This window comes from Leopardus geoffroyi, chromosome A2, assembly GCF_018350155.1.
Source record: "Leopardus geoffroyi isolate Oge1 chromosome A2, O.geoffroyi_Oge1_pat1.0, whole genome shotgun sequence".
NCBI classification, from domain to species: domain Eukaryota; kingdom Metazoa; phylum Chordata; class Mammalia; order Carnivora; family Felidae; genus Leopardus; species Leopardus geoffroyi.
Genome location: NC_059331.1, coordinates 6000836 through 6026281, shown reverse-complemented (window position 1 = coordinate 6026281; position 25446 = coordinate 6000836). Strand labels below are relative to the sequence as shown.

At 64.5% G+C, this 25446-nt stretch overlaps 2 protein-coding genes across 9 annotated transcripts in view; one reads left to right on the top strand and one right to left on the bottom strand.

Annotated features, from left to right (window-relative positions):
* The window catches only part of EVI5L (ecotropic viral integration site 5 like), a 29334-nt gene extending 14447 nt beyond the window's left edge, over window positions 1-14887 (top strand). For 3 of the 6 annotated variants that reach the window (XM_045496452.1, XM_045496453.1, XM_045496454.1), the window contains 16 exons: window positions 1-75; window positions 685-810; window positions 2151-2294; window positions 2431-2520; window positions 3663-3760; window positions 3842-3902; window positions 6929-6982; window positions 7946-7978; window positions 9064-9204; window positions 10732-10878; window positions 12202-12342; window positions 12450-12605; window positions 12708-12854; window positions 12949-13044; window positions 13125-13220; window positions 13395-14887. In XM_045496452.1, the coding sequence (XP_045352408.1) occupies window positions 1-75; window positions 685-810; window positions 2151-2294; window positions 2431-2520; window positions 3663-3760; window positions 3842-3902; window positions 6929-6982; window positions 7946-7978; window positions 9064-9204; window positions 10732-10878; window positions 12202-12342; window positions 12450-12605; window positions 12708-12854; window positions 12949-13044; window positions 13125-13220; window positions 13395-13673 (1884 nt within the window). In that variant the 3' untranslated portion in view covers window positions 13674-14887. The remainder of the gene's footprint in view (window positions 76-684; window positions 811-2150; window positions 2295-2430; window positions 2521-3662; window positions 3761-3841; window positions 3903-6928; window positions 6983-7945; window positions 7979-9063; window positions 9205-10731; window positions 10879-12201; window positions 12343-12449; window positions 12606-12707; window positions 12855-12948; window positions 13045-13124; window positions 13221-13394) is intronic. The other 3 variants (XM_045496448.1, XM_045496451.1, XM_045496450.1) reach the window with 3 other exon arrangements.
* Window positions 14888-17754: 2867 nt separating this feature from the next.
* Window positions 17755-22528, bottom strand: PRR36 (proline rich 36). Of its 3 annotated transcripts, none has more exons than XM_045496445.1 (6): window positions 22424-22528; window positions 21599-21873; window positions 21380-21479; window positions 21064-21176; window positions 18803-20959; window positions 17755-18619 (listed from the first exon to the last, which is right to left on the bottom strand). In XM_045496445.1, the coding sequence occupies exons 2-6, from the start codon at window positions 21864-21866 to the stop codon at window positions 18093-18095; spliced, it is 3165 nt and encodes a 1054-aa protein (XP_045352401.1). In that variant the 5' UTR covers window positions 21867-21873; window positions 22424-22528; the 3' UTR covers window positions 17755-18092. The 3 variants fall into 3 exon arrangements, with proteins under 3 accessions (XP_045352401.1, XP_045352403.1, XP_045352402.1); XM_045496447.1 differs by having other exon boundaries at window positions 17755-18604; XM_045496446.1 differs by lacking the exon at window positions 22424-22528 and adding an exon at window positions 22288-22370.
* Between the last annotated feature and the right edge of the window lie 2918 nt (window positions 22529-25446).

Below are 25446 nucleotides of genomic sequence, written 5' to 3'. Positions count from 1 at the left end.
GCGTACTCCCTGGTGGACAGGGAGGTGGGCTACTGCCAGGGCAGCGCCTTCATCGTGGGTCTGCTCCTCATGCAGGTAGGCCAGGCACCAGCCACAAGCCCGGGAGGTGGGCCAAAGCAGAGCGTGCCCCCGTCCAGGGTCCTCCTGGGGTCAGACCTCCCTCCCCATCCACCTACGACCCCCGCCAGGCCCCAGGCCAAGCCCCCTGTGCGTGGGCTCGGAGGGGCTGGCTGCCTGTCCTGGTCCACCGTCCCCTCCGGGAGCTGCCCGGTCATCGCCCAGGCCTGGCACTCAGGCGGAGGGCTTAGGTCAGCCAGTGCGGTGTTAGCTGGGCCAAGGGTTTCCTCCAGAGAACCCGGCAGACCTAGGAGGGGAGAATGGAGACAGCTGGGGCTGAACCAGAAGGTGTCTCACCTTGGGCGCTGGGGGCGGCCAGCCCCGGGCTTCAAGTCCCAGCTCCCTGTTTCCTGCCAGGAGGCCTGTGGCCTCAGCCTCAGGAGTTTTCCCATCAATGAAACCGGGATGATGATATTTACCAGGGGTTTGTTATGAGGGTCCAGGCAGCCTACACAGTCCGCGTTCTGTAAGTCTAAACGTAACAGAGGCAGGCGAAGCACCACGCCCCAGGGCCATAAGAAGAGCCACGAGCGCCCCCTCCCACCCTGCCTGTCCCCACCCACCCAGATGCCCGAGGAGGAGGCCTTCTGTGTCTTCGTGCGGCTGATGCAGGAGTACCGCCTGAGGGAGCTCTTCAAGCCCAGCATGGCCGAGCTGGGGCTCTGCATCTATCAGTTCGAGTCCATGCTACAGGTAAGCGGAGGCCGGGTGGTCTGCACCCGCTCACCCCACGCCCGTGGGTGCTAACCTAGACCTGCCCCGTTCCAGGCTCTTTAGCTGAAAGTTCCAGGGCTGGGAAATCGCACACAGAGGTTCCAGCTCAGAAGGGGGTCCTGTGCTGCGACAGGGCCGGGGCGGGGGGCGGGGGGCGGATGGGTACTGCCCCAAAGGGTGCTTCAAGCAACGGGGCAAGGGCCAACCATTGATGGTGGGCACCCCTGAGAACATGGGACTCCCAGAGCCACCAGGGCAAGAGGGGTCGGGTTGGCTCTTGTCAGGTACACCCGCAGCCCCTCCTTGTCTGCTTCCCAGTGTGGCGGAAGGAGGGAAAGTGTTGTCTGCCTGCCTTTGCTGATACTGGAGAGCAGCCGCCTCTGTTTATAAATAGCAGCCCCCGCAGGGCCCGCCCCTGGCTGGCAGACAGAGACTGGGCGTGCGTGTATGCGTGCGTGTACACACACACACACACACACACACACACACGCACGCACACACACAGACACACGGCCTGCTTCAGAAGCTGGTCACAGGTGGGGCTGTGTAGCTCTGCATAGCAGATGGCAGGGAGGTGCTGTCGCTTGAGGGGACTGGGTCGTGTTGGCAAGCAGGTGGCCCGGGGCCACGGAGAAGAAGTGACCCCACCCTGGCCTGGGTGGCCAAGGCCTTCCCGGGTGAAGTAGCTGGACAGCACCAGAGAACCCCCAGCTGCGGAGGAAGCCCCAGGGCAGGTGGGGAGACAGCCCCAGACTCTGTTTTGTCTTGGTGAAGGACATCCAGGGGGTCCTAACACCTGGTCCAGCCCCAGTTTCCCCGGGTCCTGTCACTTGCCAGCCGCCTGAAGTTCAGGCCAGGCAGACAGGCGTCCCCTGAGCGTCGCTGGGCACAAGTACCACGCAGGGGGCGGTGGGTGGACACAGCAACCGGCGGGTCACAGAATATGGGGCTCACGCCACAGCCCACCTCTCGCTCTCTGGGTGAACTTGGGGAGTTGTGTAACCACCCACCTCCCCCGAGCCCCGGAAGCTCCCTCTTGAGGCAGCGGTGAGGACCCCACGGGTGGTTGTGCCAGTGCGGCCCCCCGTGCACCTGCCGCCCCTGCCGGTGTCCCCACCTCGTGCTGCTCAGAGCCCTGGGGTACCTCAGCCTCCCCCAGACACAGTGCCACGGGTTGTCAAGGGCAGGCGGGTAAGACCCCCTGGAGGCCGGGGCGCCGAAGCCCGGCCCTGGCTGGTGGAGGGGGCCCCGGGGGGCCCGGACAGCCATTCCTGGCGGCCTCCTCACGGCGCCTGGCCTCCCCCCCACCCCCACCCCAGGAGCAGCTCCCGGATCTGAACACCCACTTCCGCTCCCAGAGCTTCCACACATCTATGTATGCCTCGTCCTGGTTCCTCACACTCTTCCTGACCACCTTCCCGCTCCCTGTTGCCACTCGTGTCTTTGACATCTTCATGTACGAGGTGAGGACGCCGAACACCCCTTCCTCTCCCAGATCCCCAGCCAGGCCCGGGCTGAGGGAGGGCCGGGACTCGGGGAGGGGTCGGAGACCCCTGGGACGACAGGACCTGAGATGCACCGCCACCGTCACCTTTGCAGGGCCTGGAGATTGTGTTCCGGGTCGGCCTCGCCCTGCTGCAGGTGAACCAGACAGAGCTAATGCAGCTGGACATGGAGGGGATGTCCCAGGTGGGCCAGAGGGGCAGGGTGGGCGGGATTCCCTTACACTAGGGGCACCGGGGCAGGTGAAGGCCTCCTGAGAGATGGCAGGGGGCGGGGGGGGGGGGGCCGTTGCAAGGGCGGAAGGTGTCCTGAGCATCCTGACCCTTTGCCATGACCTCTGTTCCCCGAGGCCTTCCTGGAGGACCCAGACAGGCTCTGAGGAGCAGCCTGGGGGAAATGACGGAAGGTCTAGGCTTAAGCCAAGCCCTGGGCGGTCCTCCTAACCACCCCCCCCCCCCCCCCCCACCGCCCCGACCTCCTGCTCCCAGCCCTGGGTCCTCCAAAGTCTAACCCGGCAAATAGTAATACCAGCCAAACTACAAGGTCTTGAGTGTGGTTTTGGTCCCAGCACGTGGGCCAGGCGAGGGCCCGGGAGGGAAGGAGGGGTCCGGGCAGCTTCACATCCGCCTTGGCCGTCCCGCCTGCTGGAGAAGAGGCCAGCCTGCTTTTCCGCCATGTCCCCATCATGCAGGCCCCTGCCCCTCCCCGCGTCTTCCAGCTGGTGCTTCGGGGAAGAATGCACAAAGGCCACGGCTGTGTCCACGAACACGGGCATCCATTGTGCGCAGCTGCCAGAGGGGGCCAGCTGGGCTGGGGAGCGGGAGCCGGCCTGGCCCCGAACCGCAGCAAGCTGTGTGCTCCGTCAGGGCTTACGCTTAACCCTTTGCCCGGGCTCCCGGGCGCAGGCGTGCGGGCCGACCAGCGAGGGGTCTTCCCTCCAGGCTGCTCCCGCCACCCTGATTCCTCACACTCTTCGGCCTCCTCTCACTGCCCCCCGGGGGCAGCGACATGCCTGCCCCTTCCCCTGCGGAGGTCCCTGTGCTCAGGCCCCTCTACCGCCTGGCCTTTGCCGGCAAGAGCTCCCGAAGCCCTGCTTTTTCCCTTCGAACTGAGGTCCGGGCTGTGGATGCTGCTTCCCCGGCCCCGCTTCTCACGCTCACTCGCTCGCTCCACACGCCCTGACAGAGCGCCCGCAACAGGCTGCACCCTGAGCTGGGCCGTGGCCGTGCCCCTGGCAGACCAGCTCCTCCCGCGGGGGAAGCAGCATATAGCTCCGGCGGCCCCCGCACTCGGGGCCTCTGTGTCAGTGACCGCCTGTGCCCCCACAGTACTTCCAGAGGGTGATCCCCCACCAGTTCGACAGCTGCCCGGACAAGCTGATCCTCAAGGCCTACCAGGTCAAGTACAACCCCAAGAAGATGAAGAGGTCAGTGCTGGGCAGCCAGGGGACTGGCCCAGAGGGGGTCCCCGAGAGTGGGACGTGGCCTCATCTGACTCCCCTCTACAGGCTGGAGAAGGAGTACGCAGCCATGAAGAGCAAGGAAATGGAGGAGCAGATCGAGATCAAAGTGAGTCGCGGGAGTGGGGGCAGGGACAGGGTGCCCTTGGGAGGGCAGCCTTGCCCAAGCCGCACACAGCCTGTGCTTCGAGTCCGAGGCGTCTGCCTCCACACACCTGCCCTTCCTTAACCAGTGGGCCGGCGTGTGAGCAAGGGCCCACCCCACTGTCAGAGACCCGGTGGCAGATAAGGTGGATAGGTCCCCGCCCTCATGGGACGCCCTCCTCATTATCGTGGGGAGATGGTCGGGGAATAAATGGTACAGGCTATGGACTCCAGAAAGTACTCTGGATAAAAACGCGCAGAAGAGAGGCAGAGCTGACCCAGGGAAGATTGCTCTGGGCCCAGGGAGTCAGTGCAAAAAGGCCGAGCAACAGCAGGCCTGATGGACCGGAGGAATATCAGGAAAGCTGGCCCTGATGGGCAGAGCCCTGAGGTCAGGGGCAGGCACGGAGGACCGAGGACGGTGCCCACTGTGGCCCCTCAGACCCAGACTCGCCTCTCTCTCCTTCCTTCTGCTTTCATCCTTCTGCATGTGATTTTAGTTATTCATGCAACACGCATTTATTGAGCATCTACTGCATGCCAGAGTCACAGCAGAGACTGAGGGTCCCCCCAGTCCAATGAGAGGGACAGACACAAACCCAAACCCCAACACACTTGGCTTTGTCTTCTTCAGGATTCACTTCCCAGCTCTGCCGTGGACCAGCTGTATGACCCAGGAAGGTGGATTCACCTTTCTGAGCCTCAGTGTCCCCTTCTGCAAAATGGGAATAACATTTGCTCTGCTGTTCAGATTATTATCATTGTTAATTTTAGTTTTATTATCATCACCACTATCAATGTCTCCACCCCCTTTAGAGAGGCAGAGGCAGAGGCAGAATCTAGATTAGAAGCCAGGTCACCTGCCACCCATACCTGAAGGGGAAAGAGGGCATCGGTGTCCTGGTCCTGTTTGTTGGTTTTCCAGAAAGTTTTGTGTCCTGAGTTTGCAAGCATCCCCCTTTCTCAAGAATGGCAGCTTGACTGATGCACCAGTCCCAACGTGTGTGCCTGTCTTGCTCATACATGGTCATGGGCCTGCGCCCATCTGGTGACTGTGAGGGCCCAGTGGTGGGTACGTAGGGACACAGCAGACACTCAGACTACAATGCCCAACCTGGAAATTTCCAGGAGAGGAGCCTGAGAGCCCAGACCTTAAAGGATCCAGGCAGACGCCTTCTTTCATGGATGGCCCTGCCCTTGGCGCTTTCACTTTTAGCCTGTTTCGAAATGTACCTGAAATTTGTTTTAATCAGGTGGTCAGGTGACAGACACAGAGACGACACTGCCCTTGAAAGAAGAATTTATCACTCCTAGTTGCCAAAAGGAGGGGGCACGCCCCACCACACCTGGCCACGTGGGGAAGCACCCGAGTGGGTCAGAGTGGGTCAGGATGCAGAGGGTGAGAGAGGGAAAGCGTGGGCCAGCTCCTTTATTGGGCATCCCCAGGAAGGAATGGGCAAGGCAGGCAGTCAAGTTTGAGTTCAGGATTGGTTGGTCTGAACAATTTCAGCAGAAGCTGTGGGCTACAGGAGAGTCCTCGGTTGCCCTGGGACAATTTGGGGCAGGGAGAACGCTGGCTGGGTGTGCGAGTGCTATAGGGAAGGTGGGTGGCTGTGGGCTCTGTATTGGCTGGTTTGCATATGAAAGGCTAGTCGAGGGCCAGGCAGTCTCTCCAAGATTAGCAAGGTGGCTGGACATCAAAGCATCAAAAATACAGAAAATTTAAAAGAAAAAAAAAAAAAAAAGCCCAGCGTATGCATTGACCCTGTAGTCCCTGTTCACTCCCTGTCTCTTATTTTCCCTTTGGGGTAAGCAGGAGAGAGGGGAGTTGTCAGTCGGGCACATGCGGCTTCTCAGGGATCTCTGCGATTCTGCGGTGGTGGGTCGTGGCCGGAGAGAAGACAGAGCAGTGCAGGGGCCGGGGGCGAGGATCAGGACCCTGGAGCACAGATATGGGGCAGAGAGCCTGCCCGAAACAGATCGAACCCAGGCCAGCTGGGAGGCCCGGGCAAGCCACCACCCCCTTGGGACTCAGTTTCCCCACCCGTGACATCAGTGAATGACCCTCAATCGAGTCTATGATTCTCTCTGACCGCAGTTGCCTCCTGGGAGTGTTCTGAGTGTTTCCATCACCTTTTTCTCCCGGGAAGAAACCAGGAAAGGTTCTTTGTGATCCACAGGGAGACGGGGCCCTCATTAATAACGGATGAATGTGGGGCCTGGGGCTTCAGGAAGATGCAGGATCTGGTTGGTGTTCATTCAGCACACACTCTGGGTCCAACTATCTGTACCCGCTTCGTAAGGGGTACCTAGCAGAGGCTACGACGCAAGGCATATATAAAGCTCACCTGCTTCCCAAAAGGCCACGGGGAACTTAAAACCACAAACATCTAACCCAAATCCATCAGTGCAGGAGAGAAGGCGGAAAGCGAGGGAAACTGCCTCCAGAACCGCCCCGCTGGAGGGAAGTGACAGCTTTTGAGCACAGCTGATTTTTGGTGGCTCACAGAAATGTGGCTGTCCCGCTGAAGGAAGCGTGTGTGTTCAGCAAGAACCCCTCCCCTGGACCCAGACTCTGAGAACAGTTCGTTCTGGTGCCCGAAGCAGAGCCATGAGGGGCGGGGACTGACAGACCCAGAGGAAGGGTCTGCCCGGTGATAGGTGTCACATTGGCCTTTGGCAGGCCCCCGTGTGGGGTGGAAACAGACTCCAGAGAAAGTGGGTGTGGGTGCTGACTGCTGACCCCTGAAAGCGATCACATTGTTTTAAGTGAACCAAGGATTCTTTAAAAAAAAAAAAAAAAAAAAAAAAATCTAATGGGCCATTCTGAACAGGGATTGGCCCTGACTGTTTTCTGGAATCACTGACCCAGAACATTTGACCAGGACTCCATCTTGCCCGGAGGCGACCTGGCCCTTAAGGGGGCAGACCTCTGTGTGTATGGGGAACGGGGTGGGGTTCTGACACACTCCCCTCCCTCTCCCCACATAGAGGCTTCGGACGGAGAACCGGCTCCTGAAACAACGGATTGAGACCCTGGAGAAGGTTAGGAGCGTGGCCACCAGCCTGTGGCACCAACTCCTCCAGGCCCCAAGCAGGACCCAGCAGCCAGAGGGCCGGCCAGCCCCCCACCCGGGCCAGGGCCCGGGCCCCACCCTGAGCCAGCAGGCCCTGAGGAGCATGGTGTAAATCTCACGGGGCCCCCACCCCCAGCCCCACCGAGATGGGGGCTGCCATATACTCAGGGGTTCTAGGGCCGCTTCGCTTGGGATCGGGTGTGAGGTCACAACCCAGTTCACTGCACACACTGGTCCCTCCTGGGTGGTCTGCATGGGGCGGAAAGAGGCAGAACCGCAGCTTTGACTGAGGTGCCCCGAATTAGGCCGCAGGCTCCCAACCGTAGAATTTGGAAGCCTCCCCCTCAAAAGAAAGGAGAGGAGAGGGGAGGCCTTACCACTGGTGCCGTGGTGGGATGCCACAACCTTGACCCTGGCCCCCAGCCTGCTTTTAAGGACAGGAGTAAAGGCGGGGGGTCCCACCTTCCTGCTCCTCTCCCCGCCTCACTTGGCCCTCCACTGCCCACAGAGAGTAGCCCCCCACCAGATTTCACTGCCCTTGCCCCAAAGTCTCAATTCTTGCTTAGACTCCACGGGAAAACACTTCGTCCTGGCCCAGCGCTGCCACCCCGCCCCTCACCCTCCGGGGATGGCGCCGCCTCCCACGCTGAGTTTTCTGGGCCCTGGAGGGTGTAGCCGTGGGCACCCCCACGTCCCCACCCACACACAGACCCCTCTCCAGGACGGAGCTAGCTCTGGCTTTGGTCTTCCTCCGGGTCCTCTCCTGCTGGTTCTTTGGTTCTCTGGTCTCACTCCTCTCTCCCCTGCTTCTAGAGATAGTCCACTGCGTTAGTGACAAGTCGTTCTTGTCTGTCTCTCCCCCTCTCCTGTCCCTGCGCGCCTTCCGCTCTGCCTCCTCCCCCTGTTGCTCGGAACCCCCTCCGCCGGGTAGGAGAGCGCTGCTCTGGCTGATAGGTTAATCCAGGTACTGTAGCTTTTCGTCTCCCTCTCCCGTTTCCTTCCTGGTCCCTGCACACCACAGCCAGGGACGGCCTCTTCCTCGGCCACTGCCATGGTGGGGGGGGGCATCTGGGGCGGGGTGGGGGCAGGCCTGGCACCGTGCATGGGGGTGGCTGGGGCCCGCTTCTCAGGGGAAACAAAGGTTTCTCTAGGGGGGAAGAGGGGTGTGCACGTGACAGCACGGTGTGTGTGGGTGCGTGTGAGCGTGTCTGAGTGTAAGCCCATGCACGTGTGCAGAAAGCCTCCGCCCTCCGGGGGCCCTGAGGCTATATCAGCAACAGGCCCTGGTGTGTGCACTGCACTGAGCCTCTCTACCACACACACACACACACACACACACACACCACCACCACCACCACCACCACCACCACCACCCCCCCCGACCCCTCACGCTCCTCTCCGCTCCTACCTGCAAGGCCTACCATCTCTCACCTGCTTCTGCTGCTGTCTCACCTTGAATGGCTTTATCTGGAAGCTTCTGCCCACCACCTGGTGGCTCCGAGCCTGGAATGGGGGGCAGCCCGAATTGGTTGGGGTGGGGGGATCAGGCTGGGGGTGGGTGGTTCTTCGCCCTGGGTAGATGGGGGCCCCAGATGCCAGGACCGGAGAGTTGTAGGAGAGCTACGTCCCACCTCCCAGCCTTGCCCTGAGGGGCTGTCCCTGAGTCCCTGGGGCCCTGGCTGCCTCCAGACCCCCACCTTCACCAGTGGGGCCCAGACTCTGCTGTGCCATCAGCCTAAGTAAGGATCCTTTCTCCCCACCTGGGGCAGGGGCCGAGAGCCAGGAGCTGGCAGGGGAAGGAGCTGCCATTTGGGCTTTCTCCATTTAGGCGCCACAAAGCCTGGGCCCCGGGGGTGGCTGTCCCCCTCCAGGCTCCTCCCTGTGCCCCTCCGCACGTGCCCAGGCCCGGCGGGGCTCCCCATCCCAGGCTCTGAGTGCGGGAGACCATCGTCCCCTTCCTTCCCTCTCTGGGCCGCCCCCTGAGGTGGGCCCGAGGGGGGGGCCATATGTGAGCGGAGGGCCACAGCATCCGGTCCTCGCTGTGCTCAGGGCCAGGTGACGCGGGCGCAGGAGGCCGAGGAGAACTACGTCATCAAGCGGGAGCTGGCAGTGGTGCGGCAGCAGTGTAGCTCAGCGGCCGAGGACCTACAGAAGGCGCGGAGCACCATCCGGCAGCTTCAAGAGCAGCAGGTACCCGGCCGGGTGGGGCCCCGCACCACAGCCGCCCGGCCTTCCGGACCCGCCCGGTTACTTCCTAGCCGGCAGGGTAGGGGGGACGGAGAAAGCCGGAGGGGACGCGGCTCCCCCCACAGCCCCACACCCACGTCCCACCCGCCGGTGAGGCGTCTGGCCTGCCGCACTGAGGACGAGGCGGCCTCGGCACAAGGGCCCCTGGGAACCAGGCTGCCCCTGCCGTGCCCCCTCCCTCAGCTGGCGTGGCTGTGATTCCCCAGGGGAATGTCCGGCATGTCCCTGAGGTCTGAAGGGCTGTGGGCTTCCCCGGGGGCCAGCCATGCGGGATGGGAGCTAGAACGAGAGACAGAGAGGGTTCTCCGCTCCAGTGCCCAGCACTCTGCCCTCAGAAGAGGGTCTGGTCTGTGCTCACCGCTCTGAGCTGGCGGAGTCGGGGTGAGGGGGCAGCCCGACTCTGTTGTGGGTCAGTGGCGGGGGCGGGGGGTGCTCAAGCGAGAGCACCGTGAAGAGTCCACTTCTCCAGGAGGTGGCTTTTCGGGTTTTCCTTTGGCTCTGCCCAGGCCACCTTCCTTTTGCCATGACCTGCCAGCGGCACCGTAGCCCTGGCGGCAGCAAGGCCGATGGGGAAACAAAGGCTGGGCTCATCCCGGCCTTGGCACGATGACCCCTTTCAGGCCAGAGAGACCGCCACCTGCCACCCCTGAGCTGCAGAGGCGGGTGAGGCAGGGAGATAGCTGCTGGGGCTGGGGCTGGGGCTCAGCGTGGGGCCCGGGGCCCACGCGAGCCAAGGGAGGGCCCCTCGAACCCGTGGATCTCGGAGACCTGCGGTAGCCAAGGGCGGCGAGCAGGCCCTCCCCTGGGAGGGGGCCAGCAGCCAGGAGAGGCTGGGACGACCTCCTGGAGAACCACCCTCCCGGGCCTCCAGGCATCGAGATGGGGCCATGGCTCCAGCCCCAGGGCTTGCTTCCCTCACCCACCAGGCGGGTAGCCACTCCCCTGGGGTATGTGCGTTGAGAAGCCTTCTGGGCCCTGAGCAAGAGCCTGATCCCAGCAGACTCCCCACCCCTTTCTGTTTTGAAATGAGGGTGCGGCGAGAGGAGGGAGGTGGAGGAGGGGCAAGAATGCCCCAGCCCCACGCTGCTCCCACCCCCACTTTGTGCCTAGGCCCCGACTTCACCTTGGGGAACATGCCTGGGAGAACCCGTCCTCCACCCCAACCCCAGCAAGCCTGGGAGCCAGCCTGAGGCCCTGGAAAGAGCCCTGCAGAAGGTCCCCACTTTGTGGCTTTCCCAGCAAAGAGGCTAAGCCAGGCGGGCTCCATCCCTAGGCACCGAGCATCAGAAGCCCCATGATGGGGTTCAGCTCCCTCCCCACGGGGGCAGAAGGCACAGGGAAGGGGATCCAGGGCTTCTCCTCACCACCGCAGCCGCGGCCCCCTCTGCCAGCCCAGGGGCTCTGAGGAGGGGGGGGCAGAGCCCAGGCCTGCGGCCAGCTGGCAGGAAGGCTACTGACCCCCAGCTGCAGCCCTCTGCCTGCCCCCAGGACAACCCGCGCCTCACCGAGGACTTTGTGGCCCACCTGGAGACTGAGCTGGAGCAGTCACGGCTGCGGGAGACAGAGACGCTGGGGGCCCTGCGGGAGATGCAGGACAAGGTTCTTGACATGGAGAAGGTGCGACTGGGCCGGCAAGTGGGCAGGTGTTGGGGAGACTGTGGAGGAGGGGAGGTGGAGGGACCAGACGTGCTTCTGGAGGCTCATGAGCAGGCCCTAGTTGAGAAGGGGTGACCAGACAGACCCGGTGGGGCGTGTCAAGCCCCCCTGCCCTGGATATCTACACACACACACACATCAGGGCACACACAAAGCAGCGTGACTCCTCAAGGGACAGCAGTGTGGTGGCTTTCACGGGCTTCCTGGATAGCCAGTCCCACCTGCCTGTGTCTCCACAGGCCCTGGGGTCCAGGATGGAGGTGGGAAGGAAGGCCAGGGCCCCTGGGGGTTGCTCTCCCCCTCCCCACCTCCATACAGAGACCACCTGCTCCCACCTGCTACTCTGAAGGGCGCCCCAGACCTCCTGGGCCCTCCTCAACTGCTGTCACCCTGACTCCATGTTGACTCAACTCCCACAAAGCCCTGGGAAAGAGGTGCCCCAGCCAGCAGGGGGCAGCAGAACGCACTCACACCAGGCAGAAGCCATGCCCCACCTCCCTCAAGCCTGCACTATTTGGGGTGCCCTCCCAAGTGGGGTGTCTCCACTCCCCCCCCCCATGGTCCTCTCAGGCTCCACCAGCTGGCCCAGAACAGGGCTTCCCTCCCACCTCCCTCCACATCAGAGGGAAATGTGCACACCAGGAGACCCTGCCACCCTCCCCCCAGCTCCCAGACTCAAACTGGGGGCGGTGAGGACCTCTAGCAGCAAGCTGGATTTTGATCCAAGGGACTGGAGCCCTTGGAACCGCCAGGCCCAGGCCCAGGCCTAGGCCTAGACTGTCCCTCGGCCTGTTCCAAGGAAAGGGGCTTCCTGTCCTGGTCTGGGGGAGAGAGGAACAGGGACAGGGAGCTGTGACCCACAGCCTTCTCAGCTGTTGCTGGGGCAGGTTCCAGGTCTGACCATGGGCCCCAGGGGGTGATCTCGGGTTCCCACGTGGCAGGGCACCCGCCCTATCCCAGCCTACCTGGTGTTATTAGCAGTAACATTTATGGAAGACCCACGCGTTAGGGGGTCACCCTGAGACAGTCCAGTGAGAGCGGGTGCCGTTCTGCCGGCAGGATTTCTGCGGATCTAGGCCCGGGGCCACGTGGGGTCGGGTCTGCTCCCCAGGGGCCTGGGCCGCCTTCCCAGTGTATCCCGGGGTCTGGGGGCGAACCCCCGCTCGCCGGGGTGCCCGGGGTGGAGCTCAGAAGACCGCGAGGGAGGGGTGTTGGTCCCGCAGGCAGGGCCGCCCGACGCGCGGCTTCCCCCGCCCCGGGCGCTGACCACCTCTCGCCCCGCAGCGCAACAGCTCGCTGCCCGACGAGAACAACGTGGCGCGGCTGCAGGAGGAGCTGAAGGCGCTCAAGGTGCGGGAGGGCGAGGCTGTGGCCTCGGCGCGGGAGCTGAAGCTACAGCTGCAGGAGCTCTCGGACACCTGGCAGGTGAGGGCCCCAGCCCGAAGCGCGCGGAGCAGCCCGAAGCGCGCGGAGCGGCCCGCGCGACCCTCGGGGCTGGAGACGCACCGCCCGCCTCTCCCCGCCCCCTCCAGGCCCATCTGTCCCGCGGCGGCCGCTGGAAGGAGTCCCCGCGGAAGCTGGTGCTGGGCGAGCTGCAGGACGAGCTGATGAGCGTGCGTCTGCGCGAGGCCCAGGCTCTGGCCGAGGGGCGCGAGCTGCGGCAACGCGTGGTGGAGCTCGAGACGCAGGTGGGCCCGAGCGCCCGCGTCGCGGCGGGGGCCGGGGAGGGGGGTGGGTGGCGGGGTGGGCCCCGCGGCTGGGCCGTGACCCCGCCCCCCGGCCGCCCTCAGGACCACATCCACCGCAACCTGCTGAACCGCGTGGAGGCGGAGCGCGCGGCGCTGCAGGAGAAGCTGCAGTACCTGGCGGCGCAGAACAAGGGGCTGCAGACGCAGCTGAGCGAAAGCCGCCGGAAGCAGGCGGAGGCCGAGTGCAAGGTGCGCCCCCGCCCGCCGCCCTGGCCCGGCCCGGCCCCCGCCCCGCCGCGCGCCTTGACGCGCCCTCGCCCCCTCTGCCCCCCCCCCCCACCAGAGCAAGGAGGAGGTGATGGCCGTGCGCCTGCGGGAGGCGGACAGCATGGCGGCGGTGGCCGAGATGCGGCAGCGCATCGCCGAGCTGGAGATCCAGGTGAGCGGCGGGGCGGCGGCGGGGGACGGGCCCCGGGGCGGGCCCGGCCCTGACCCCCCGTGACCTGGCCCGCCCCGCAGAGGGAGGAGGGCCGCATCCAGGGCCAGCTGAACCACTCCGACTCGTCGCAGTACATCCGCGAGCTCAAGGACCAGATCGAGGAGCTGAAGGCCGAGGTGAGCGCGGGGCCGCCCCGGCTGGCGCGGGACGGGCGGAAGCCCCGCGTGTCCTCGGCGGGTGACGCTCGGGCGTCGGCGCCCGGGAGAGCGCGGGAGGAGCGGCCTGGAGGGCCGGGCTCCGTCCGTGGGCGCGTCCGTCCGCGCCTTCAGCGCGCCGGTTCCCCGCCCCAGGTGAGGCTGCTGAAGGGCCCGCCGCCCTTCGAGGACCCGCTGGCCTTCGACGGGCTGGGCCTGGCGCGGCACCTGGACGAGGACTCGCTGCCGTCGTCCGACGAGGAGCTGCTCGGCGTGGGCGTGGGCGCGGCGCTGCAGGACGCGCTCTACCCGCTGTCCCCGCGCGACGCGCGCTTCTTCCGCCGTCTGGAGCGGCCGGCCAAGGACAGCGAGGGCAGCTCAGACAGCGACGCCGACGAGCTGGCCGCGCCCTACAGCCAGGGCCTGGACAACTGAGGCCGAGCCCCGCGTGCCGGAGCCAGGGGGCCACCACCCGCTCCGCCGCCGCCTGGGGCCACACCTGATAAACTCCGTGCGCTCCGTGGTCCTGCCCACCCGGGGGCTAGGCCCAGAGCGGCGCGGCGCAGAGGGCAGGGCCGCGGGCTGAGGATCCTCAGGGTCTCCCGACAGGCCCACTCTCCACAGCAGTGTTTACCCATGTTGGTCTGTACCCCTCCGGGTCCAGTTCCCGGGAGGGTCTTCCCCTCTTAACAGCCAGGGCAGGGGACGACCCGGAGGTCCCAGGACTGGACGCACAGGAAGCTCCCTCCTCCCAGCAGTCCCTCTTCTGGGACACGGGTGGCCCTGCTGGGAAGGGCCCAGGGGCTAAAGGAGGCCTGAAGAAGAAGGGGGGTGGCTCTGGGCTGGACATTACCACCCCACGATGCCCCTGGGGACCCTTGGCGGCTGGGCACAGATGGCCAGGCTGGCCTTTCCTGCCTGGTGCAGGCATCATGGCCCCTGCAGCAGAAACCAAAGTCCCCCCTACTGTGTGCAGGGCCACCTGGGGTGTGAGCGGACAGCGGAAACCAGCCCGGGCGTGGGCAGTGACTGTCCCTGCTTCTTGGGGGCCAGAGCAGCTGCAAGGAAGTGAAGAGACCCCCCTCGCCCCAGCGCCCCCCCATATTCCTGTGTGAGACACTCCCATCACCTTGTCTTGGCCAACGATGGAGAGGCTCCCCCACCCAAGCTAGCCTGCTCTCCAAGGGGGTCCCCAGCCTCTTCATCCCTTCCTTCCCTGTGGCCCCAGCCCCACCCTCCCCAGGGGAGGACTCTTCCCAGTGGTTACCTCCCCTCCGCTGCTCATGGTGGTCCCGTGGTCTTTGCAGAGTCGGAGCTGAGAACGGTGCCAAAGTCCAACGATGCCCCCAGCCCCTTGCCCCCAGGGCCTTGCGACCCTCGGGCCTGACCCTGTCGGTGCTCCTGGAGCCCGGAGCAGCATCAAAAGCAATCTCCCTGGCGCTTCCTGGGGTGGGGACCCATGGTCAGTTCCCCCGTCCCGGTTGCCCACTCCTCAGTGTTACAAAAGCCTGGGGACCAGGGTGGGCGCCCACAGGGCTCTCCCATGTGCCCCCCACACTGCCCACCACCATTTTGCACACTGCCTGTTCACACTCCACACATCGCCCAGGCGGGAAAGATGGAAAATAAAGTGTATTTACACAGTCACAGACAAGGTGCGACAGGCCTGGGGGGCTTGCAAGCAGCCGTGAGCCCCTTGTCCTGAAAAGCAGCGTAGAGGACATCAGACTGCCCCACAGTTTAAAAGAATCAGGGGTAGGGGACCAGCAGGGGTGCCAAAGAGGCTGCCCGGGTTGGGGGACAGCAAGGGAGAGGAAAGGTCACTCGTTGGCTCAGTGTAAACAAAAGTGTGGGGGCTGGGAGAGATAGTACGGTGGGGGGGGGGGGTGGACAAGTTGCAAAGGACTTCAGGTGTCAGGCTGACAGATGGATGCTTATGTCATGCTATTTTCAGAAGGGTGGCTCTGGAGACGGTGACGGGGGAGGTATTGGATGGGGGGCCTGATTTTCCACCTGGACAATATGCTTGGGCCTCCCAGGAGAGACGTGGAGGCATGTGGGGCCCCAGGGCTTCAGGAAGATACAGGACCTGGTTGGGGTTTGTTCAACCTCACACCCTTCCTCAGGCCTTCCAGGTGCTCCGCCTTGTGCCCCGCTCTGTGGGGTCCCCAGTGTGGCGGAGACAGACGTGGGGGTGGGGGGCTGAGCCTGCCTACCAGTGGGGTGAGTACCCAAAAGAATCCAGGAAGACTTCCTGGAAGGGGCGGGGTGGGGGGTGGAGTTCTCTCCAAAGGCAAAAGCAGAAAGCGAGACTTGGCGGGGTCAGAGGAGGCACATGATGCCTATGAGGAAGGAACTGGAGAGAGCGGGCATGGCCAGACTGAGAATTGCTTCTCCAGTCGGGAGCCAGGATTTGTGCTTTGAACTGAGGGCACTGAGGAGCCATGGAGGGCTTAGGTAGGGGAGGGGGCACCATCAGATGGACCACAGTGTTGGGGGTCAATCAGGAGGCCAGGGCAGAACCCAAACAGCTGGACAGTAGGGACAGTGAGTAGGCAGGAGCTCTCCTGGGGGAAGGAGGCACGGAGAGGCAGAGTCCGTAGGGGGGTTCCGCACGGACCTGAGGCAGGTTCCTGGGGCGGGGGTGGGGGTGGGGGGAGCGGCAGAGCCAGGGATGGCAAAGGGAGGCTTCCCAGGGAGAGAATCTTAATTGGGTCCAGGCAGATGCCAACCAGGCCCTGCCCTCTGCACCCAAAGTGCCCCTACCCACTGCCACCTGGTACCCGCCAGGGAGCAAGGCGTGACACCGGTTATGCACCAGGACAGCCAAGTCCCACATATTGACCCATGGTTCAACAACGGTGTCTCCAGGCACCATTCCCAGCCTACAGATTTAACACTGAGACACCCTTCCCCCAATGGCTGCCACCCCTCCTGCTCCCACAGGGTCATCCACCCCAGCTGGCTCCCGGGGGTGGGGCAGGGCCCTGGGGGGGTGTCTGAGGTTCTGCCCTGCTCCATCTTAGAGGCGTGGTCTTGATGCCCTGGCTGCCCAACATGTCAGGATTCAGCCCCTACCCTTGACTTTGTCCTAGCATCTGGAAGCAAGGACACCTGGGTCCTTGCAGGGCCCAGCTAGAAAGGGAATCTCTGTGGCTTGCCACTGAACCGAGCTTGAGTGGGGGAGCGTGGCCCCTAGGGGTGGAGGTGCCCGGTCCCACTGGGAGAAGGCCGACTTTCTCCTAGGACTCCAGACTGACATGAGGGGTGGGGACAGGCGGGGCTTCAGGATTAGGTCTGACAGGAACGTGGCTATAGGGTGGACTACAGGGACTGGGTCTAGGGACAGAGACAGGGCTAAGGGTCCGACACAGGGTCCCACTCTGTCCTTTTACCTGCTCTGCGGATTGTGGTCCCCCCCACCAGGGAGGACCCTCAGGGAGAAAAGGCCTAGGGGCTGCATTTTCTGGAGTGACACTGGGGAGAACGGGCCTGGGTGGGGCTAAAGGGGTCCAGGGTCGAGATGACTCAGTTGCAGGAGGAAGGACAGGAATTCTGATGGGGGAAACAGGTGAAGACAGATTGGCGGTTTTGTTGAGGACTCTCGACTGTGGGCCCAGGCAAGGTTGTCTGGCTGGAGGGGCTTGAGGAGGACACCCTGAGATGGAGGGGAAGATGAGGCCCAGGGGTTGGGAGGCACAAAAGGGCCTCGTGAGGACTTCCTGGTCTCCCACCCGACCTTGGGAGAGGCTGCTCCTTTCCCGCAGAACCCTCTCAGCACCGTCGGCTCCCCAGGGACAAGGAAGCCTGACGCAGGAGGATCCTGTACCCTAGAGCCCCGGGGCCGGAGGAGTCCTGGGCGCAGCTGCAGACCTACCTTCTGCATCAGAACCTCCTCGGTGAGCGGAGGGCAGTGTGCCCGCAGGCTGGGAGGGCGCAGGAGGGAACGGAGATCGCCACTAGGTCTTAGACGACCCCCTCCCTTCGGCATGCGGGCACAGGGCGTGCGAGGCTTGCGAGGCGTGCGAGGTCAAGGGGCACGCACCGTGACGAGGGGGCCTCAGGAAGAGGTCCCCCACCCTCGCCCCCGGACCTGGGCGAACCCTTCCTGCACGTTTTTCCCCCTCCCCGCAAGAGCTGCCGGCTCCCTTAGGGGAGTATAGGAAGAGCTTCGGTCGTTCAACAACGCTGGGCACGCCTCAGCTCAGCCATCCGGTGGTCGGGCAATTCCACCGGGCCGCTCCTGCGCCTAACTTGTCCACCACGAGTCAGACAGGAAAAAGCCCACGTTCACGCACGTGCGTGGGGGCGCCGCGCCGGGGACTCAGCACCAGGTCCCACCCCAAGCCTGCCTCACGCGCCCATTTTCCTTAGCAAAGAGGCACATCTGCGTGGGGCGCGGGAGGCCTTCAGCCGGAGCTACAACCCGCTCGCGCACAGCCTCCAGCACCGGCAGGCCCAGCCCCTCTCGCCGCCCCGCGGTAGACCCCCTAGGCGACTTCGAAGGCGCACAGGCTGCAGCGTCCCGGCTTTTATTGCAAACTCGGGCAGCGCGTGGTAGACAATACACAGGACGCGGGGCGGAGCCTAAGCGGAGGGATGGGGCGGGGCTCGAGGGGAGTCGGCGTGTTTCCAGACCAAAGGGGCGGGGCTCGAGGGAAAGACCTCGGCCACAGGCGTGGGTGGGTCGAGAGCCTGACCCAAAATCTAGGGCTCTAGGGGGCTACGTCCAATCCAACGGGAGCCAGACTCCCGAAGGAGAGCAGACAGGCGGGCAGTCTAAGACAGAGGCGTAGCCAGAGGGGCGGGTCCTAAGGCAGGGATGGGTATGGTGGGCGGGGCTAAGGGTCTGGCTCAGTGGAAGGTCTCCACCTCTACCACCGTCCAGTCACCCTGCGGGGAAGCCACGTCGTCCGGGGAGAAGCTGGTGACCGAGGTGATGCTGGCGCGGGACTCGTCCAGGGGAGACAACAGTTCAGCCCAGCGGCCCAGTTCGGCGTCGCTGAGCGCAGTCCGGGCACCCCCCGCGACGCCACCAGCCCCCGCAACCCCTGGGCCACCGCCGCTGCCGCCCGCGGCACCCTCGGCCGCAGCTAGCAGCAGCGTCCGGCTCAGCAGGTGCTGCACGACGCTCGCCTGCAGCGCCCCCAGCGGCAGCTCGCCCAGGCGCGCCGGCTTCGCGCCGCGCGAGGTCGCCCCCGCGCCTGCTCCAGCCACGACCTTCCCACCACCCGCGCCGGGCCCAGGACCCGAATCCAGCGCGTCTGGGGCGGGGGTCGCCGACTCGGGCCCCTCTGCCTCGTAGATGGTGCACAGGCCGTCAGCGGAGCCTGACCCGGCAGAAGGAGGCCAAGGCAGAGGCGCTCCTGCGGAGAGAGAGGCTGGACTGGGCTCAGGGGGCGGGCACCTGGGCTCCCGCCGCAAGGCCCCGCCCCTCCTCCCGGTTCCGCCCCAGACCCGACTGCCCTGCCCGCGAGCTGGAAAGCCCCGCCTCCCATCCCGCCCCCCTACCATCCCCGGACTTCGCTCCTCCCACAGCTCGGCGAGGTCGGGGGGCTGCTTACCTGGGGTGCTGCGGACAGCCAGCGGCGGAGGGGGACCTCGGCTCCAGGAGGCCGGGTGGCAGGCGGCGAGCTCCGCGTCGGCGGGAGGGGAGGTGGCGGCGCCGCCCTCCGGCCCGCTGTCGTAGCCGCGCAGCTCTTCCGGCGTGCTGGTGGCACTGCTGCTGTGGCCCGCCAGATCTGGGCCGCTCAGCGTACTGGACGGGCTGCGGGAGGGCGGTGGCGGCGGAGCCGGGGCCAGCGCCAGGGTCAGCCGTGGGCCCGGGATCGGGGCATCGGGACCTGGGGTCGGGGGGCGGCGTGGGGCCTGCAGAGGGGGTGAGTCCAGGGGAGAGGGAGGGACCTGCAGCGGGGGCAAGGCCAGGGAAGGTGGAGCCTGAGGGGGTGTGGCCAGGGGCGAGGGAGGAGCCTGCAAAGGGAGAGTAGAGCCTTGCAGAGGAGGTAGGGCCAGGGAAGGTGGAGTCTGGTGAGGGGGCGTGGCCAGGGGCGGGGGAGGAGCCTGCAAAGGGAGCGTAGAGGCCTGGAGAGGAGGCAAGACCAGGGAAGGTGGAGCCTGAGGAGAAAGTGTGGCCAGGGGAGAGGGAGTTGTCCGCGGAGGGGGTGAGGCAGGGGGAGAGGGAGGAACCTGAAGAGGAGGCAAGGCCAGGGAAGGTGGAGCCTGGGGAGGGGGAGTGGCCAAGGGGGTGGGAGGGTCTTGCAGAGGTGGTGAAGCCGGAGGGGAGAGAGGGGCCCGCAGAGACGGTGGGGCCTGAACTGGGAGGAAGGCCTGAGGGGGTGTGGCCTGTAGAGGGGGTGTGGCCAGGGAAATCAGAGTCTGTGGAGGAGGCGTGGTTAGGGGAGAAGGTGCCTGCAGAGGTGGTGAGGCCAGAGAGGGTGGGACCTCTGTAAAGAACCGGGTCGGAGAGGGAGAGGCCTGTGGAGGGGGTGTGGCCAGATGAGGTGGGGTCTGTGGAGGGGGCGTGTCCAGGAGAGAAGGCGGAGCCTGCAGCGATGGTGAGGCCAAAGGAAATGGAGAGCATAGAGAAGGAGAACCCTGCAGAGAGAGGGTGGTCAGAGGGCAGGGAGAGGTTTGTTGAGGGTATGTGGCCAGAGAAGTGTCCTGCGTAGGAGGTGTGGTCACTGTATAGGGCATAGCCTGAAGTGGGGAAGGAGATAGGGAAGGACTGGTCCGTGGAGGGGGAGTAGTCAAAGCAGAAAGGTCCTGCAGAGGGGGTGTGGCTTGGGGAGAGGGCGGATTCAGCAGAGAAGTTGCTGGAGTCAAAGAGGCTTGTAGAAGGGAGGTGGCTGGCGGTAGAGGAGCCGTGGCTGGTGATCCAGGAGCCGACAGAGGAGGTGTGGCCAAGGGAGAGGGGAGAGTCAGAAGAGAGGGCAAAGCTGGAGAAGCTTGGGTTGGGGGCATACTCTGCAGAGGGGGTGACACGGATGGAGAGAATGAAGCCTGAGAAGCGGCCGTAGGAGAGGTGGATGCCTCCAGAAAGGAGGTACCCACGTGGGTGGGTGGGGCTTGCGAGGGGGGTGTGGCCGGCGGAGAGGGGAGGGTCTGCAGAGCGAGTGGAGCAGAGGAAGGAGGGGCTAGGGGAGGGGGCGTGGCCAAAGGGCAGGTAGGAGAGCGAGGAGGGGGCGTGGTCGGTGGAGATGGAGGGAGAGTGGCCGGCAGGGGAGTGCCAGTGATTTGCGGAGGCGGCGCCAGTTGTGCAGTCAAACCCGGTGGAGAGGGTGTGGCTATGGGAGGAGGAAAGCCCGGCGCGGGGGTAGCGCTCTTCCTTGGGGGTGTGCACTGGCGGGGGCGTAGAGCCTGCAGCCCTTTCGCCTTGGGCTGCGAGGGCTGCCCGGGCTGCGAGGGCTGCCCGGGAGCCCGGGGTGTTCCACCGGTAGAGGCCCCGGAGCGGGCAGGGGAGGACAGAGGAGTGGCGTTGGAGCCTAAGGGGCGTGAGGCTGGCCTCTGGAGACCTCCGCCGGCGCTGGGTCGCCTCCTGGTGGCGGGGCTCGGCTCCGCGGCACCATGCTGCGGGGTACTGCTCACGGATTTCCTGGAGGCCTCGGTCGGAGGCCGCGGCCGGGCATTCGGAGCTGCCCGAGGGAGACCCACTTCAGCTCCTGCAGCCCGGGACCGACGGGAGGTGGCTGGGGAAGGGGCGCCTGGGGAGGGCCCGGAAGAGTCTGGGGACGAAGTAGAAGGCCAGAGGGTCACCGATACTTCCAGGCTGGTCCCCTTCACTGCCCAGGAACCCCGTTCCCCACCCCACACTCCCCAGGCCACGTACCTCTCCGTGCCCCGGCGCTCAGCGGGCTCCTTCTTGGTGTTTCTGGGGCTTTTCCTCTGGCCACGGGTTCCTCAGCTGGGGGCCGAAGCCCCTTCTGCGCAAGAGTGCCTAGCCTAGGGACAGGAACGGCCGCGCTCAAGAAGGAACTCTTTGCTTTCTCCCAAGCCTGCATGTTCCCACCAATGCCCTCTCTGGGGACACGCAACCTGTGCCCAGCGACCTGCAAATGCACCCACTCCCCCAATTCATGTGTAAAATTGAAAGTTTCCAGTTAGTGACACTAGCCCTTGCCAAAGGGACTGGAGAGGCATTTTACCTGGTGGTCCCGCTGGCACGTCCCGGGCTAGAGACAGAGCCTGGGCCTGGGGTCTTGGCAGGCGCCCGCTCCCCTCTCCCAGCAGCTGGGGGCCTGGAGGCTGCGGGGAGAAGGCCAAGTCAAGGCGGTGCCTCCGGAAAGGAAGGGGAGGCAGCAGCCTCACAAGGAAAGGGGGGACAGAAAGACGGGGTCTGAATGGGGGCAAAGAGGGCGGGATACCTGGACTCCGGGCGCCTGTCCCAGCGCTCCGAGTTGATCCCACCCGGGGAGCAGCCTCCGGGAGAGCGGCTGCCCGGGTACTTCCAGCTCGCTCGGCCAGGGGCCCTCGCCCTGCAGCTCCCGCTGCCCCCAGAACTCGGAGCGCCGCGCTGGTTACTGGGGGAGGGGGTCGAGGAGACCCCGGGGGTCTGGGGGTGGGAAGGCCGGGAGGGCGAGAAGCCGGAGTCCTTGTGGCGGCCCCCGCCCTGCCCTTGTCCCTCTTGTCCATCCCGCACCTGATGAGGAGACAGACAGATCAGCATCCCAGCTCCTGCGCTGCTACGCTGCCTGCAGGGACCCGGGTCCCGGCACCTCGCTGCTCCTTCCCCACCCACAGGCGCCCACACTTCGGCTTCGATCCACTTCCCTCCCACCCACACACCCACTCACCAGCCCAGCTGCTCACGGTGGTCCCCTGGTCCCACCCCCACCGCCTTCCTCCAAAGCTGAGAGGCCCTGCCTGCCCCAGCCCACCCGCCTCGGCTCCCTTTCAGGACCCGAGACCCACGCCCCTACCCCTCGCCCCTTCAGAGACCCGGACCACCAGCCTCGGGGACGGGGGTCTGCCACAGGCTCCAGCTGAGGGGGACGGGAGCGCAAGCCCTGGTCCCCTCCCCGGCCCCCAGCGCCCTCCCCGAGGATGCAGGCACCTGCCAGGAGGAGGAGCGGCCCCGGCGGCCCGCGAAGGGGCTCGCGGAGACAAAGAGCCGCGTCCGGAGCCCGTCCCCCTCCCCCAGCCGGGCCCTGGTCCGCTCCGCCCGCTCCACCTGCTCGCGCCGCGCTCACCTCGGGCTCTGGCCGCCCGCCTCTCCACGCTGGGTCGCCTGGGGTGGGGCCGGGCGGGAGCGCCGGGGCTGGCGTGAGCCGCCAGCAGGCGAGGGGAGGGGGCTGCGGGCGGTGGCGCGGGGAGTCGGGCCCGCCCCTCGGCCGCGGAAGGGGAGACGGGGGCGCGCGCGCTCGATCCAGACCCGGGAGGCGGCGGGCGGGAGCGCGCCGGGGGCGGTGGGGAGCGGCGCGGTGGAAGGAGGGGCGGCTTCTCCGCGGCCGCGCCGCAGGGCCCCAGACTCCCAGCCGCAGGGGCTTCGGGAGGGAGTCCCTTGGGGTCCCGACCGGGCCTGGCCCCTTCCTCCAAACAGACACACCTGCCTTGGCCCCCACCCCAACCACCTGGCGACCGATGCCCGCCTGGACGCGGATAGGCCGGGCCCTGGCAACCAGGGGGCGGGACCATCGTGCCTCGTGCCCAGTCAACCAATCCCGCCGCTCAGTGTCCCTGGTCCCAGTCCTCGCCTTCTCGACAGCGGAGGCCTGGCCCCCCAGGGTCCCCGCGGGCCTCCGCCCCTCTCATATCCAAGGCTTTTCCCAGACCCCAGGAAGCCCCTACATTGGTTGCGGGAGGCGGACCACGGAGAGAATGCAGCCGTGGGAATTTAGGGGTAGGCTTGGATTTGGGAGAACACAAGAAGAGAGGAAGGCTGGGGAGGGCGGGAAGAGAGAACTGTGAGAGGCTCCGAGCCCTCGGCAGGGCAGGGCCCCCCCCCCCCCACATGCTCCTATGTCAAGTCAGCAAAAGCATTCAAGCAGAGCCGAGCTTTGGGGGGGGGGGGAGTCAACTGGGGGGGGGGTGTCAAAACTGGTGCCTGAAGGAGCAGAGACGACCCTGTCCGAGGCTGCCCAGCACAGCCGGTGGGAGTGGGAGGCGCCTTTCCCAGCCCGCGCAGGGGTCTCCGTGGAAGGACCTCCACAGGGGACTGGGGCAAGGGGGAGGTAGGAGTGGGAAGACAGAGCCGGCCGCCCTCCTTCATCTCTGCTTATTGCCAGGACACCTACCCCCCCCCCACACACACACAGACACACACAGTGCTTTCTACCTCTGATACCTCCTCTGTCCAGACTGAGCCACCCCCTCCCCCATCCCAAAGAGCCAGCGCCCTCTGCCCCAGCCCTTTGCCCATCACATGCCTGCATGCCCCACACAGGAGCAGTTCACTACTGTCTGGAACTGGGGGGGGCTTCGTGCACAGGACGGGGCGTGGGGGGCTTTGGCACCTGGCTGAACCTGGACAAGGAAGATAGACTCAAGTAGGGTGTGGCCGGAAGCAGGGGTTTGGCTTTCTCCCCTCAGGAGTTGCGCCTGAGTTCAGTTGAGGTTCGGGGAATGGAAGAGAGAGAGGGCAAGGTCAAAACCCTTTGGAATTTATCCTTTCAATGACACCTCCCTCCAGCCTGGGAGAGGTGCCCCCTCACCATTCCTCAGGGCGCTGCCCTCCAGAGTAGATCATTCTGGCCTCACCTCCTCCCCAAGTCTTCGGAGCATCACCTGTGTGACCCCCTTCTGGCATGACAGCAGCCTGGCTCCCCCCCCCCCCCGCCCACCCGCCCATTCACCAGCAGTACCCTTCTGAGCAAGTCACGTCCACTGGCCAACCCCAGATGCCTGCCCCTCACCTTTTATAGTGCAAGGCCCTCCGAGGCTACTCTGAACCCACTCTGCATTTCACTGGGATCTGGGCTCCTCCTTCTTTTAAGAACGCTCTTCAAATGTCCATCAACAGGGACGGATTACGCAAACCAGACAGTACCCGACAGTAGAATACTCCTCGGCCAGAAAAAGCAACAAACTACTGGGGCGCCTGGGTGGCCCAGGTTAAGCCTCGACTCTTGGTTTGGCTCGACATTTGGTTAAGCCTCGACTCTTGGTTTCGGCTCAGGCCATGATTTCACAGTTCATGGGTTCAAGCCCTGCGTCTGGCTCTGTGCTGACAGCACAGAGTCTGCTTGGGTTTCTCTCTCTCTCTCCCTCTCTCTCTCTGTCTCAAAATAAATGAATAAACTTTATTAAAAAAATTAAACATAAATAAAAAGCAACAAAGTACCAAGCCACTCAAAACAGGGACAAATCTCAAAAATATCCTACAGAACAAAAGAAGCCACACACACACACACACACACACACACACACACACACACAACGCGCTGCACGGTTCCATTTATATAACATTCTGGAAAATCCAGGCTAATCTGTAGTGTCAGAAAGCAAATCAGTGATATCCGGGGCCAGTGGAAGAGGGAGGTGTGACCCTCCCATGGGTGTGACCACCCATGACACTCACTCTCAGGTTCCCGACCCTCAGAGATTGTGTGAGACGATAAATGCTAGTTGTGTTAAGCTGCTAGGCTTGGGGGTGATTTGTCGGGCAGCGATCGATAACTACCTCCCATTCACAAAACCTTAAAAGCTGGGTGTTAAATAACAAGTGTCGGTGAGGATGTGAAGAAATGGGAGCCCTCGTGCACGGTTGGTGGGAACATGGTGCAGGTGCAGCCGCTGTGGAAGACCGGGCGGCGGTTCCTCGACAAAATGAAACAGACTCCCCATATGACCCAGCAATCCCACCCCAAAGAACGGGAAGCAGGAACCTGAAGAGATATTTGCACCCCTGGGTTCAGAGCACCACTATCCACGACGGCCAAGGGGTAGAGGATCCATCGACAGATGAATGGATACACAAAATGTGGTCCAGCCACACAATGGGATAGTTTTCAGCGTTAAGAAGGAAAGATATTCTGACACCTGCTACCACACGGATGGACCTCGGCAACGCGTGCTCGGTGGCAGAAGCCGGTCACGGAAGGACGAACGCGGTAGGATTCCCCTCACGCGGGCTCTCTGGGAGAGTCACATTGGTAGAGACAGACAGCAGGTGGCGGGAGGCAGGGGGCCGGGGCCGGGGTTTAATGGGGACAGAATCTCGGCGTTGGAAAATGAAAAGCGTTCTGGAGTCGGACGGTGGAAATGGTTTCAAGAA